This window comes from Photinus pyralis, unplaced genomic scaffold (genome assembly GCF_008802855.1).
Source record: "Photinus pyralis isolate 1611_PpyrPB1 unplaced genomic scaffold, Ppyr1.3 Ppyr1.4_LG5, whole genome shotgun sequence".
Taxonomy (NCBI): Eukaryota; Metazoa; Arthropoda; class Insecta; order Coleoptera; family Lampyridae; genus Photinus; species Photinus pyralis.
The window spans coordinates 17,773,089-17,788,885 of NW_022170596.1; the positions used below are offsets into that span (position 1 = coordinate 17,773,089).

The 15,797-nt window shown below is 38.3% G+C and overlaps 4 protein-coding genes across 4 annotated transcripts; 1 reads left to right on the forward strand and 3 right to left on the reverse strand.

Annotated features, from left to right (window-relative positions):
• Window positions 1-5,711: 5,711 nt before the first annotated feature.
• Window positions 5,712-7,459, reverse strand: LOC116172357 (cysteine protease ATG4A). The gene is made up of 7 exons (XM_031489562.1): window positions 7,241-7,459; window positions 6,845-7,190; window positions 6,714-6,793; window positions 6,544-6,668; window positions 6,254-6,487; window positions 6,029-6,200; window positions 5,712-5,973 (listed from the first exon to the last, which is right to left on the reverse strand). The coding sequence occupies exons 1-7, from the start codon at window positions 7,353-7,355 to the stop codon at window positions 5,918-5,920; spliced, it is 1,128 nt and encodes a 375-aa protein (XP_031345422.1). The 5' UTR covers window positions 7,356-7,459; the 3' UTR covers window positions 5,712-5,917.
• A 648-nt stretch (window positions 7,460-8,107) lies between these two features.
• LOC116172407 (protein 60A) lies at window positions 8,108-10,564 on the reverse strand. Its single transcript, XM_031489617.1, has 6 exons — window positions 10,019-10,564; window positions 9,787-9,973; window positions 9,576-9,730; window positions 8,622-8,795; window positions 8,476-8,552; window positions 8,108-8,424 (listed from the first exon to the last, which is right to left on the reverse strand). Exons 1-6 carry the CDS (start codon window positions 10,404-10,406, stop codon window positions 8,164-8,166), a joined length of 1,242 nt encoding a protein of 413 aa, XP_031345477.1. The 5' UTR covers window positions 10,407-10,564; the 3' UTR covers window positions 8,108-8,163.
• A 1,670-nt stretch (window positions 10,565-12,234) lies between these two features.
• Window positions 12,235-13,202, reverse strand: LOC116172468 (protein CWC15 homolog). Its single transcript, XM_031489690.1, has 2 exons — window positions 12,914-13,202; window positions 12,235-12,855 (listed from the first exon to the last, which is right to left on the reverse strand). The coding sequence occupies exons 1-2, from the start codon at window positions 13,042-13,044 to the stop codon at window positions 12,339-12,341; spliced, it is 648 nt and encodes a 215-aa protein (XP_031345550.1). The 5' UTR covers window positions 13,045-13,202; the 3' UTR covers window positions 12,235-12,338.
• Window positions 13,203-13,629: 427 nt separating this feature from the next.
• Window positions 13,630-15,190, forward strand: LOC116172866 (cell division control protein 6 homolog). The gene has a single exon (XM_031490177.1). The coding sequence runs from the start codon at window positions 13,761-13,763 to the stop codon at window positions 15,111-15,113; it is 1,353 nt and encodes a 450-aa protein (XP_031346037.1). The 5' UTR covers window positions 13,630-13,760; the 3' UTR covers window positions 15,114-15,190.
• The last annotated feature ends 607 nt before the right edge of the window (window positions 15,191-15,797 follow it).

Genomic DNA, 15,797 nt, shown 5'->3' on the forward strand with positions numbered 1-15,797 from the left:
GTAGGGTAGGTAGTAGATAGTTAGGGTAGTTCAGGTTAGAGCTGTATGATATTTTGCATAGTTTTAGGCAAATTTAACACTAGATTTAACAATTTAGTTATCATAAGGTCATTTCCCACTTGGAAATTCTTGGGATATCAATTTTGGGAAAAACGGATATTTTTCGAGGTAGAGTAGATTGGGTTAGCTTTTCGTGCGGCTAGGGAGATAGAGAATTATAATTATTGGAATTCACTGTTTATCAGGATTTATCTCCTAGCTCCTGTAGGTATCTGATACTGGTTGGCTGATCGAATTGATGGTATAGTTGGGAATCAGTATAAGTAGTTTGTTTTATCAGATTTGAAGCAGCCTGAAGGTAAATTTAATTACAACTTTTCTAAATTATTAAAGCTATCATTTGAAGGTAAATTTAATTACAACTTTTCTAAATTATTAAAGCTATCATTTACAGAGAATACCAATTGGGAATTTGATTAGTGTATATAGTTAGGAAACAACGTCGAATTAGAATATTAGGATGGTAGTCATAAGTTTGAGGTAAGATAAATAATTGATAGGTAGTGTAGTATTAAAACTTTGTAATTTGTTATTTAGAACATTGCGGACGAGTTGCAAGCTATAACATGATGACGGGAAGGAGGGACAGGACGCTCCGGATTCTGCAGCTGAACGCGAACTGCAGCTCAAGGGCGATGGACGTCGCCTACGCGAGAGCGAAGGCGACGGAGGCAGATTTTATCTGCCTCTCTGAGCCCAACAAGCGGCGGTGCGCGGGAAAGCGGCACGTGTCATAATTAACCTGTATTTGCATACTTACAATTTTTGTGGCTTTGAGTTGATGAACCCTCTTCAAGGGCTATGTAAACTGAAATCAAAAGAGTTAATTCTTACCATTTAATTACAAATAATTACATTCATGATAATACTTACCTGTGAAGGAAAATTCGTTTTGTTCTCAGTTTGGGAGGGCTATTTGTACGAACCTCTATTTGGCCCAAATATAAACAGGGTGCGGGGCTAGCTAGCGAATCCAGAACCCGTATTAATTACCGTAGTAAGATATTGTTGACACTGTTGATTATTTGCGGTGTGGACGAATTAATCCTATTAGTTTTTTTTCTTATTATTGTTACCGTGCTTCACACCACAATTATAATTTGTAGTTACATACTAATCATATTTAATTTTAAATCGAAATACAGACGTATTAAATTCCTCTCTGCCACAATACCTAGTTTTTTTCACCTTCATTATGCTATGCTTGGAAGAGCCTATCCTCCTTGATCAAGAGGATTTATTACCTCGCTAGATCTGGCGCCCTTAAGATTTGAGTTTTGTAGTAGCAAGTTTTCCTGGCAGAATACCGAACTTTACGACCCTCACGTTGAATGTTAGCCGGCTACTGAGAATAAATCCAAGTTTAGTAGTGAATTTGTATTCTCCTAATCAGATAGTAATTTTATTTCGCAGCATGCTTTCAATGCTACCTAACCTCTAACCTAACCTCTAACCTAACCTCTAACCTAACCTCTAACCTAACCTCTAACCTAACCTCTAACCTAACCTCTAACCTATTATCACCCCCTATTACCCTTCCCTTTGGTCGTAAAGGGGTAAAAGTTGTACCGGAGACTTTCTAAGGTCCGTACAAACGTGTGTGCCAAATTTCGTCAATTTTTAATTTTTTTTGTCATCCCCTAAATCGCCCTCTAGCGCCCTCGTTTATATATGACCCCGAACGTTTTATGATTGGATTTTTGCTTTTTCGACGAGATCTATCCAACGCCGGTCGAATTTTGAAAATCGGACGGTAAATAAAAAAGTTTTTTTTTTAAAATAGGAAGGGGGGACCAAGGGATGATTATGAAAAAAATTTTTTGTCTGCGATTTGGACCGTAATTTTTTTGTGCGCTCTACTCGACCGGCGTTTAAGAAATAAGTAATCCGTTCCTCGATCGGCCTTTTGGTTTTTGAGAAAAAATTTTTTGAAAATTTTGACAAAATTTGGCAATCTTTGAGAGGCTGCCCCCTCGTTATTCGCGAGTCGATCTTAAAGTGTGAGGTATCGTTGGAAAGCCGCGTTCTTTGGCTTTCGAAATTGCCCCTCGACCCCGACATGTGACCTCGACTTTTCGGAGTTATTACCCCAAATGTCTCGAAAAACACTTACGGCCATAACTCCGACGTTTTTGAGAAACTTGAGTGCCCCTTTGGGTCTATCGACGCGTCTTTAAATGGCCTTTCCGACGATGTATAACTTTCGAAAATCAAACAACCCCCGAGTGTTAACCTAACCTAACCTAACCTAACCTAACCTAACCTAACCTAACCTAACCTAACCTAACCTAACCTAACCTAACCTAACCTAACCTAACCTAACCTAACCTAACCTAACCTAACCTAACCTAACCTAACCTAACCTAACCTAACCTAACCTAACCTAACCTAACCTAACCTAACCTAACCTAACCTAACCTAACCTAACCTAACCTAACCTAACCTAACCTAACCTAACCTAACCTAACCTAACCTAACCTAACCTAACCTAACCTAACCTAACCTAACCTAACCTAACCTAACCTAACCTAACCTAACCTAACCTAACCTAACCTAACCTAACCTAACCTAACCTAACCTAACCTAACCTAACCTAACCTAACCTAACCTAACCTAACCTAACCCTAACCTAACCTAACCTAACCTAACCTAACCTAACCGCCTAACCTAACCTAACCTAACCTAACCTAACCTAACCTAACCTAACCTAACCTAACCTAACCTAACCTAACCTAACCTAACCTAACCTAACCTAGGAAAAACCTAACCTTTTTTTTTTTTTTTTTTTTTTTCCTAACCTAACCTAACCTAACCTAACCTAACCTAACCTAACGTAACCTAACCTAACCTTTTTTTTTTTTTTTTTTTTCCGAGGTTTGGGAAACCTTTTAAAGGCTGCCCCGCTTGGCTCTATAGCGGGGGGTGTGTGGGACTCCCTTCCATCTAGGTATGGTTTACCCACTAAAACCCTTTCCTCACTTCCGCCTTAGGAGTCGGCATAGGGCATCGCAAACGCATCCTTCGCTATGCCGATCGGCCGGGGTAGGTGTTCACCCCTTAGATGTCGCCATAGTAACTTTTGGCCTTTACTGGCCTCTCCGCCGCGCCTCGCATTCCCTCGTCTCTATGACGTGGACGACGAAGCTTGCTATTCTGTTCCAGTTCGATTCACTAGCGAGCATTTGACCGATGATGAACCTAACCTAACCTAACCTAACCTAATCTAACCTAACCTAACCTAACCCAACCTAACCCAACCTAACCCATCCTAACCCAACCTAACCCAACCTAACCCAACCTAACCTAACCTAGCCTAACCTAACCTAACCTAACCTAGGAAAAATTTATTTTTTATTTTTTTTCGGCGATCCTAACCCAAGCCGTAAATTTCTTATTTATATATGACCCAGAATGGTTTAAGATTGGTCGGGGATTCTTTCGACGAGATCTATCGATCGACGTTTGGTAATCGAAAATCAGTTCACAAATAAAAAAGTTTTTTTTTCGTTTTCCCTTGGTCCCCCCTTTGTTACGTCTCGAAAAAATTTTGGGTCTTCGATTTTTTTCAAAATTTCATCGATCGTTACCCTTGCCGAGGACGTCGTTAATATGCGATCCGTTCCTCTCCGCCCCTAACGGCCTTCGAGAAAAAAATTGTCGAAATTTTTGACAAAATTTGCTCGTTTTTGAACTGTATTTCCGACGTTATTTATGGACCGATTGTAAAACCGTAAGCTGCGCCGTGTTGCCCCGTGATTCCCCAATTGAACGGTGGTGGATTGGGCCCGATCCGTTATCGGGTTCCGAAGTTATTCGGGAATGGGTGCCCGGTGACGTTTCGGGCCCTGGCCGCCGAACCGTTTCGAATCTCGAATGACCCAAAGGGTCAGTGGGCGCGCCCCGAATGTGGCTTTCGTATTCCACCCTAAAATTGATAATCTATTAACTCGCTAGTGTTAACCTAACCTAACGCACCACGGACAAATTTGGGGTTTTTTTTCCACTTTTGGTCGACTTTGAACTGTAATTCTGACGTAATTTATGGATCGATTGAAAAACCGTAAACTGCGCCGTCCGGTCCCGTTATTCACCTATCGAACGGCGGCCGAACGAGCGCGATCCGTTTTCCGGTTCCCGAGTTTTTTGCGAATAAGTGTCCGAAAACGTTTAGGGTCCTAGGGGTCTAACCGTTTCGAATCTTGGGTGACCCAAGGGGTCCGTAGGTGCGTCTTGAATGTGGCTTTCGTGTTCCGGCCCACGATTGACGATAGATTAACTCGCCGGCGTAACCCTACCGCTACCGAGCCGAACTTGGGTGTTTCTGTCCGTATTTGATCGTTTTCGAAATTTATTTCCGACGTTATTTATGGTCCGTTCGAGACGAAATAAACATCCCCGTGCGGCCCCGTTATTCCCCTATCGAACGGCGGCCAATCGAGCGCGATCCGTTATCGGGTTCCGAAGTTATTTTGGAATACGTGTCGAAACACGTTTAGGGCCCTGGCGGCCGAACCGTTTCGAATCTTGAACGCCCCCGTGGGTCCGAAAGTGCGCCTCGAAAGGGACTTTCTCGCGCCACCGCACTATTGAATAATCCTTCGGTTTATTTGCTATTACTCAAAAAAATCCAACAACACGAATCGCGGTATGATAATTTTTTGTTTCGGATTTGTACCGAACCTTGGTATTACGTCAGTCGGTACACTACTAACCGGCGATTCCCTAACCGGCAATGACCAAAGCGGCGATTGACGAACCGGCCCTGTGCCTTGCCGGCGATCAACCTGCGCTCGTTCAACCGGATGCGTTTCTATTTATGTGAGTTGGATTAATACAACGCAAAGTATCTACCTATTAAAAGTTACGATCAACGCCAATGCCAACAGAAAAGTTATATGTACCTACACTTAGTTATCTGATTCCACTTGTTTGACCACTCGTAAAAGCATAGTTAAAGTGCTAATAACAAACCCTCCAACACCCCACCAAAAATAATTTGGGAATTACATCAACATGTCCATATTATAGCCATCCATGTTATCATTCCAAAGGCAATGTTTAGCCCGCCAGTGCATGCTAATGCACGTTTGGTTTGATAATTGTTCCACTCGCGAAAGTGTGTCCGCTACCACGTTATCTTTACCCGATGTATGTTGAATATCTGTGGTGTATCGGAACACTAAATCGAGGTCTCTCTGTTGTCTTGGAGATGCCTTCTCTGGTTTTTGTCAGTAGTCATATGTGAGCGGTAAATAATGTGAACGGATGGCCTTCTATTATGGGTCGAAAGTGTTTAGATAATGCTTGCGTACGCTGCCAACAACTCCTTGTCGCATGCGCTGTATCGATGTTGCGGGACAGTACGCATTTCCGAAAAAAACTGAGGGGCTGCCCATGGCCTCCCACTGCCTATTGGACGACTGGACCAAGCGCTATGTTCGATGCGTCTACCATGATTGCTAGTTTAGCTTCGGGTATTGGGTGAGCCAAAACTGAAAACTAACTAGATATCTGTTCCAGATCCGCCTCTGTGCATTGGATCGCCATGTGGACATGACCTTATCCACCGGGCCACTCTCTTGCTTGTTCACGTAAATTAAAGCTCTTTGCGAACTTTATATCATCCTCGTTTCTGGGCGTTTTACGAATAATTTCCAACGCGTAAATAAATATTTATTTAAAAACACTGTACCAAGAATTAAACAAAACTATACATACAAAGTATTTACAAAATCATTTACAGGTAGATTGTATAAATTGCTACTCTGGGATTTCAAGCGAACGAAATAGAATGTGTCTCAAATGAACGCTCAGAGTATGTAATTTGAGCATTGTACGAAATAAGACATTTACCCAATTAAAGAATTTCAAACTCATTTTCAGAATCATATTGACGATCTAAACAATCAAACTCTAAAACAATTATTATATATTTATTAGATAATTTATTATGTGACACAACACTCACCTACACTACTAGCCAGTCCTATCGCATCATCCGCTCCATCATCCACTGGTGACCACTCTTTCGGCCTATCAAAGCAAAGTTCAAATAAGGGTTGCCTTTCATCAGTCACAATTTCTTTTCGAATACACTCGCATAACTCATCAAATTCCACTTCAGTTTTGCATAGAAAGCACTACAATGAAAATAAATATAATTGAAATACACCTTGCTATGGAGGTGTATTACAAGGGCAACCGACGGATCCATGGCAAGAATATTGATTCTAGAAGCATTTTTGCAGTGATACGTAATATCCATTTCAATTTCATCGTCAGTTTCTTTATTCTCCACCAACCCAGATTTTTGGGTTGTGTGTGGATCTAAAAAAATTACCTCGTCGCCTACGCATCCAATGAAATATAAAGCTAAATTTGGTTTTCCTCCAATAACACCTAAACTGTGTTTAAAGCTAAAACATGCCTAAAAGCAAACAAAATGAGTTCTTTACATGAAATAATTGTGTGTAGATATGTAACTTGTAAGCCGGCGATGTAAATTGGATTAATTTCATTAAGTCCTAAACGTAAAGGCACTACAAGAAGCAGCGGTTTCCATCCATTTTGTACTATATTAATGGCATCCGATTGGAGACATTGCTGTTCTGTGGGAACAAGTTAAATTTGTGTAGATCAATCAATCGACTTACTGATTTCATTAATTACAACTGTATTATCTAAAGCAACATGAATTACCACCGAACTCCACTCGTCGTACACAATTAATTTTCTAAAACGAAATATGCGCAATTTTTACATTTTTCTATATAAATAAGCTAACTTTAAAACTTGCGCAATAGTGTTAGGACCAAACCATTGTCCGACATCTTTCCCCTCCGATGCTCCCATCAGCGCAATCTGATGTATCGAAAAAGGCGCCTGCCTGCGATCTTCAAATTTTTGCAGAATTTTTAGATAGGTTACGTCTCTGGTTTCTGGCTCCCAGTACCAGTCACGGCCGAGATGCAAATCCACTAAAGCTTGCGCTAGGACCATTTGACCACATCTTAGCATGCAGCCCCATCCTTTATCTGTTGTTAAACCATCTCCGCCACCAATCGGTATGAATCCTTTACGATAGGTAAACCACAATCGTGTGAGAATGTCCCTTCTTATTCTACCGAGATCTGAAAATGTGATCACTGAGAAGGACAGGAGTACATTTAAAGAGGTTCACCATCGATTGCCCTGTACTTTTTCCCCAAAATCCATACAGGATATTTCGTTTGTTGTGGTATGTCTTCGATTTCCAGACAACATTCTGTCAAACAATTTTCAAACATACAATCCATTCTAAATAAAGAAAATTTAACAATCAAATCATGCTCCCTCTATTGCTCTGTTTTGATGTTTTAAATGTCATTCACCATCGCCTCACGGCTGTTTGTGACAATTCGGATAGCCGTGGATGCTGCAACTCTCTACGACGATGGGTGCGTTCAACAGCCAAAGTGCTTCATGAGCGCTACCTAAAGGCGGGAATACACTAGCCCATCAAGATTTCTCTCGCCAGTGGCTGATTGCACTGTCGATGTGTTACCACCGTACGTCCGACTTACGGTGGTATATGTACACCTCGACAGTGTTATCGGCTCGCTAGAAACCTCTCTAGAAGTTATAATAACGGAAACCACTACCGTTGTTATTTGTACCAAAGAACCGATGTTTTAGCTAACCTAAATTGGGACGCAATCATTAATCAGAAGCAAACGGTTCAAGATTAATAAATCGTACTCACCGATGTTTCAAGAGTAAATCGTACCGTTTTACACGTAGTGCAAATGGGACGAAAAAATCGGCAGTCTATGGAACCCTTAAGTTCAATGATCGCATTTTGGTATAAACACTATAAACAATTATTAATTACTATTTGTGGCGCCTTGTCTTCAATGAAAGAAATATTTTATAAATTGTGAAATATACAAATAAATTCCAAAATAATAATGATTATTTTTAATAAACAAGTTAAGTTAGCTTTGTCTGCTATAAGTATGTTAGGTATGTATATAGGTTTTAAATGTGACTGCAACATTAATTTGTCGACTAAAACGATAAAAATTTATTATATACAATCCTATTTACAAATTATTACAGAGCACACTAATGACAACCACAGCTTTTAACAACCATCTTCTTGTACTTCTTAAGTATAACATTCGACTCATCCAAAAAATATAATACAGATATTGGTGTGAGCTTTGTAGGTGCACAGCATGGTTTGGGATACTTCAATGGACTCATTAAATGCACCAACGTCTGCACAATTGCGTGATTTGTAGCATTCATATGGGAATTCAATGGGAAATTGCATTCTCCTGCACAATAATAGGCCGCATAACCGTCAGGTGCTATGATCCAATCCTATAAAATAATATTCGTACTAAAGCCCAATTCAAGAAGTGATTTACTGACCTGCCACTTTAAATCTTTAAAGCTGATATACAAAGTGTTAATTTTGCAACTTCTCCAGTCATGTGTCGCCACCACTTCTACATATGGAATTGGTATGTGGTATAGAGGCACTTTTATGGCAATTAAAAATCAAAATTTATACTCACCACCAGAATTTTTCATCAATGTCGGATAATCAGTTTTACGAACCCTCCGTATTTCTCTACTTGTTCGCGTTTTAACATGATTTGTGGCCTTAAGAAACGCAACCATAAATGGTTGAGTTTCATCGTCTCCTTTTATGGTTACCAAACCGATATCTTCCGGTCTAATTTCACGTGCTGGCTCAAAGAAAAAAAATTATTTTAATCATCATATATTACCTATACACGGTGTCCATTTTTCGAGTACCACTATGGGGATCTCCCTTACTTTAAGAGATAGAGAGTTGGTTAAATGGGGGCAAAGTTGCCAATTTTCGTGCTGAATAGTAATCTGAAAAGAAATTTGAAATATCTTTAATAGTCTTGAAAATATTGCAAAAAAAACGAAAATCCAGATTTCGTTTTCAATTTTTTCATGGTAAACTATAGTCGTAGTAGACATTTTGTAATTAAAACATTATTCGGACACTTTTTAATGGAGATTTCGAATATGGCATCCCATGTTTAATAACTTTTAAGATGACGAAGAAACATGTGGCAACTTTAGTTTTTCTTATGGGCGCCGTTTTGAATTTCCACATTTTCCAGATTACGTCTTTTTTTCTCTTTACACCGATACAACGTTATTAAAAGTGAGATGCCATATTCGAAATCTCTATTAAAAAGTATCTGAATAATGTGTTAATCATTAAATGTCTAGTACAATATTAGTTTATCATGAAAAAATTAAAAACGAAAATCAGAAATTGTGGCTTTTTTGCAATGTTTTCCAAACTATATTGAAGATATTTTAAATTTCTTTTCAGATTATTATTCATCACGAAAATTCGCAACTTTGCACTCATTTAAATACCAAATTTCTACCTCTTAAGGTGATCCCTATAGTGGCACTCGAAAATTGGACACCCTGTATAGTGTTTAAGCTTCCAAGAATTCAATTAGAATGAGTCACCCTACCTGGCTTTTCTGCTGGATGGACAGATAAATAGAGACCTTTATTTGAGTTGGGGAATGCCACCCAGGTAGATAAGCTGTTTGTCAAGTTTAACTCTAACCATCCAGTAAAATCTTCAGTTGTATTCACTGCAATTATGTACTCCAACTCCCTCTCTCTACAACAGAATTAAGAAGCAAACATATATTGATCCACCCCTATACAAAAACTTACCCCTCTTCAGAGTTAATGAGCTGATATGCTGTTACTGTATATGAAACGTTAGAATGCATGGAATTATTTATATTATTTTGGTATATACGTAACTCGGCACCCACAATTTCATTCTGGATAGGAACTTCGGTAAAATTAAACCACAGACGTTTGCCTCTCTCATGGCGAACACCACTCACGTGATGACCTAGATGATTTTTAACTAGAACTTGTCAAAAAAATCATCACTTACTGCTCTCGAATGTCATAATAACGTCGCTTTCGTCAATCGCAGTTTGCTCCTCACCGCTGATGTATAAATCTGCACTTCTATCAACTCTACCAATGCCCTCTTCGTCCTTTTCCATTAATGATCGATACACGTCCATCAAAAATCTCGGTGCCGATTTTCGTAGTGGCGCATTTATACCTCGCCTGGGACGATTGGGTAGTCCCAATAAATTTAAAATTTCAAGTTCCATTTCATGCTTTTCTTGTGTACTCATAGCCCGATCAATTATGGTCTGATCTAATCCATTATCGATATACAAACCCGCTGGAGAATACGCGGAACAAACGTAAATACTAATAAAAAAATAATAAACATTTAGCGAGAATCCGTTCATACTAATTGAGTTCATTAATATAAATTAAAGTTGCGACTTGCACCAACGCACTAACTAAAAACCACTTCAGAGAGAAGAGAACGATAAACAAAACTAGTTTTACCGCCTCCAGCATCCAATCAAAAACGTTTTGTTTGCCACCACAGGGTCATATACCGGAAGTGGATCTTACTTAAAGTAGACAACAAACAATACATCTAAGATATATACAGGCATTCAGTGTTGACAACATAGGCAAATATATATAGGCCTGACATAATGACAGATTAAAGCATAGGTCATGTGACACGTAATTAGAAATAGAAAGTGTAGCGGAGGAGGGAGACAGGAGTGATAATATTAATTATACAGGGTGGTGACTTGCGTAATGCATCATAGGGATTTCAATGTAAAATTCATAACATGCGATTATTGGTTCCCAAATTATTTTAGAGCAAAAATGTATTAAAGTTTTTTGTAGAAAAATTTTTTTTACGCTCATCAATCTTATTTGTATTATAAAATTCCATGGCATCACAGATTATTGAAAAAGATAGTTCTATTTTTCCAATTTTCCGTCTTTATTATGCAAAAAATTGAAAACTACTACGGTTGATTGACGCAAAAAAAATTTTTCCTACAAAAAACCTTAATACATTTTTGCAAAAAATATTTTTTGCGCGATCGGTCATTTCTGACTATTTACCATGGGTGTTCCATGACAGTAGGTAGAATTTACCAGTTGCTATGATTACGACGACGTCAAAATTACTTACCGATCTAAAAACAGAACAGCAAAAATACTTACCGACGCCTTTTTAAAAATCAACAGTCTTACATTACATTTAATCTTTAATTATTGTTAGGTACATTAAACGTACAATTTGTGCTGTTGTTTCCTATAGCAAGACGCTCATAAAGTCATAAAGGAAGTTCAAAGCTAGTAAACTACATCAGACACATGCACATTTTTATGAAATTATTAACTTCAATTTTGACAAATAAACTGCGGTTACCTAGTGATATACACCATACCACTTCGATCATTTCGATTTATTCTGCTCGTTAATTTCTTAGTGCATATTTATATTGGTTGCATAAATTTAATTTCGATCGCGAAAAAAATGTTATAAGCACGTCGAACGTTAAGGGTTACCGTTCTCAGACAATAATTGGAGTCGTCGCTTCGCTCCTCCTCCAAACAATTGTCTTCGAACGGTAAAAATCCCTTACCGTTCTCCATACTTAATATACTATACATTGAAATCCCTATGATGCGTTACGCATGTCACCACCCTGTATAGTTTAAGTTGTTAAGCTTTTTTCTCTTTCTTAAATTATTATTTTAAACATGCATGGTGTTAAAAATGCAAAAAATTAGCAAAACCTGTGTGTATGCTTGTCTGGCTAAGGGTACGTTTATGTTGGAGCTGCGATAAGAGCGACGATATTAGCGAAGCAAAGAAAATCATATTCAGTGTTTCATATGCAGTCGTTTATATTAGAGCTTTCTTCATTGATGGTTGCGAAGCATATCTCAACACTGCACTCCAATATATATATACACCTGCATATAAAATAACAGTAACATCATTTTCTTTGCTAGTAATCACTAGTATCGTTCATTGCAGCTCCAACATAAACGTACCTTAATCTTTTGCACTTTAAATTTAGATACCTCTAAATTAACGAAACCTTAACAAAAAAACAATGTGTTCAATATCTGACAAAAACACAGTACATATGGTGTTCCCTTAAAACTATTGTGTTGCTTAAGAAATAAATATTAAAATTGTGAAATATGAGCCATTTAACAGTTTTTGTGCATTACTTTCACCATACATGTTGTAATAAAACGAACAGATTATCAATAAAACCTAATTTATCATTTGCAAAGTTTAATCAATTTAATGTTGTAGCATACAGACAGACATTTATGTAACTAGGTACTTTAAATACAAACTGAAATTATTTTACATACTTTTCCATAAATTTTCTGTGAAAATCTGATCTCAAAGAGTCGTTAATGAAAATATTAGTCTTCTTTTCGGGCTCCGAGCGAGCACAATTCTTAAACACAACATCATCGTCCCAACGTCTTTTAACCTTATGGTCACTTTTAGATGATCCTGACGAGTAGTGTGTTAGTAACGGGTTTCCGCTCAATATATTTTCCATTCGAATACGCTCCTCCTCTTGTCTCTTCTCAATTTCCTTTTTCGCCTGCTCCATGGCCCTTTCCTTTTTAATTTTGTGCAATTCTGCCAAAAGTGCCTCCATATCATCTTCATCTTCTGAAGTGTCAGACTCTTCTTCATCTAAGGGATCATCTGCATCAAGACTAGCGGCGGGTAGCTGGTCCAATTTTAAACGCTTATTGTGATCGCCCTGACCCAGTGTGCGCGATCTTTTAGATTCCCGTTCTTCTAATTCTTTACGAAAATCACGAGCTCTGTTCTCATCTATGGTGCCTTGTCCGTGTTCTCTATTAAACATAGAACAATCATAAAGGGTTTTAGTTAACAGCAATTAAGTCTCCATACCTGTATTTTAGTTTGGTGTGTCCCGGTAAGTCTCGACTGGAATACTGTCTTGACATTGCACTCAAATCTTTCTCTCCTCGGCCCTGCCCTCCTCGGGCAGGTTCGAATGTTGGACGTGCAGCAGTAGTCATAACTTCTTGGAGGGATTAGAACTGTTGAAATAACGAACGATTTGCGACTAATATTTATCAGAAACCCATAAATAATCAGAAACCAAATGGCGACTAAACACTTAAACAGTCTTTTATTCGGGAGAAAGTTGGCAACGCGTCGCAAACACAGAATTAAGCTGAATAGTAAAGAGTCCAACGGGCTCCCTACAATGCGCATGCGAAAGAAACGCATTTTTCCCATATACATATATATGATTTTTCCACAGAGTTGTATTAAAGAATATGATTAAAGATCATGTATACATATAGTAAATAGAGAGACAGGGTTGTTGCTTGTTGCATATAACTGACCCCATTTGAATCTTGCACAGCCGTACGCGAATGTGCGCACAGTAGTGACGAATCAACGTTGCTCTAAAATAATTAGGGAAGCTATTGACTATAAAGAAATTAGCATTGAAATCCCTATGCTGCGTCGCGCTAGGCACCACCCTGTATATGCATTTTTCACAATTACCTAACCTATAAGCAGTTTTGACGTTTCTTTCGCATGCGTATTGTAGGGAGATCTGTGGACTAATTTAGCATAAGGTGATTCCCGCCAAATGTAAAAACATAACCCATGCAATTCATTGTTTTTCTACGTGTTATTAGTTTCTTTTGGTGTTATTTTATTTAATTTGTAATTGGATATTTATGTAGTTATAGGTACGCCACTTGCCAGCACAATAATCATGCTAAAATCTTCAATACAAAGTTCTGAAAGACAATGCAGCGTGAATTCGGAAGAATCTCAACCGCTTTCAGCCCTCGATGTTACACCCCCAAAGCAAAGAAAGATACAAAATTTGGATCCTCTCGCCTCTTCTTGTCTCTTTAACAGATTAGATGTGAGTGATTCGAAAACTCCTCAAAAAGAATTTCAAACGGCGCGAAAGGCTTTACATCTTACTGTTCCAACGGAAATGCCAGGAAGGAAAAAAGAATTAGCAGATTTGTCAGCATTTATTAATAACTGTGTGAGTGAAGGTAAACCAGGAAGTTTGTACATTAGCGGACCACCAGGCACCGGAAAAACCGCATCCGTAGCGATAATACTTGAAGAACTAACAAATTGCAATATAAGGAAAGTTTGTGTCAACTGCACCGGGATAAAATCTCCACGTGCCATTTACGAGCGAATATTCAAAGACCTGCAAATCAAAGGAAGCTGTAAAACGGAAAAGGAGTACATAAATGCAGTGGAACACCACTTTGTTAGGACTACGGAAATGGTGCTACTAGTGCTTGACGAAATGGATCAGCTGTATAGCATAAACCAAACAGTTTTGTATACTATATTCGAATGGCCTGCAAAAGTTAACTGCAAATTAATACTGATAGGGATTGCCAACGCCTTAGATATGGTTGATCGAATTTTACCTCGCCTACAAATGCATTGCAAATTAAAGCCAAAGTTGTTGCATTTTAGTCCTTACACGAAGCAACAAATAATCGAAATATTAACAGAACGCTTGAGAGATTCGTCGAGAATATTTCCAACGATTGCTATCCAGATGTTGGCGGCAAAAGTGGCAGCGGTCTCTGGGGATATTCGTCGCGCTTTGGATATAGGTAGGCGAGTTTTAGAAATAGCCGAACAAGAAGGTAAAAGTGGTGGGAAGGAAAATTTGCAAGTTGTGGATGTGAAACAAGTGATGAGTGTTTTGAATAACGTGTACGGCACTTCTCAGAAATTGGACGATGATTCTAATCAAACACTTCCTTTGCATCAAAGAGTTGTGCTCTGTTCCATATTGTTGATTGTCAAAAAGGCGAGAGATAAAAATATTACGATCGGGAAATTGTACGATGTTTACAAACGAGTGTGTTTAAAAAAAAATTTAGTGTCCGTGGATCAAAGTGAATTTGTGGGAATATGTTCTCTTATAGAAACGCAAGGTATTATACATGTTATGGGTAAAAAAGAACCGAGGATGCGAAAAGTGACGTTGCAATGGGACGAAGATGAAGTGGAAGCTATATTAAGGGATAAAGAATTTCTTTGCTCAATTTTAATTGACGATAAGTGTATAGGGCGCTTGTAATGTATGTGGTACTTTATTTTTATATTCGACACGAAACATCTTTTTAATAAATATTTTAAATAACTTTATTATTATAATACAGTGAGGCACTTTTTTATGGAAACTTTATGAGACAGTAGAACTGTGGAAGTTGTTGAAATAAAAAAAATCTGTAAAGGAGGCTTTCTTGACAGTTGTTCACAAAGTGGTTAATAATGTGGACATTATTATAGTAAGTAGTAGGTAGTAAATGAGAACTGTCACGCTGTCACTTTTAGAAATCGCAACTCGTAATTTCGCTCAATAAACGTTTAAACAAATCCTCTAAAATGAATCGCGGTCACGACCTTTCATTTCCAGAGAAATTACATACTTAAATTATCACATTTTGAAAAAATTCTAAAACTAATGTGTTTTAAAAGCTATGCTGATCTGGTGGAACAGACTCGACCCCTTAAATTTGTGAATCAATTCCGCAATTAAAGTGTAAACCCTTGTTAAAGGAATTAGATAATAAGGGCATAGTTCTCAGCGATATTGACGGTGATTCAACTCCCCCCATTGAGAGCCCTGTCACACGATCCGTTTTTTTAACGGACCGATGAAATTACCGGATACTGTCGAAACCTCTAAGTTGTATATGAGCATTAACACGTATCAATGTCCGTTAAAAAATCGGTAAGGCTCCAACGGATGGGTCTACTT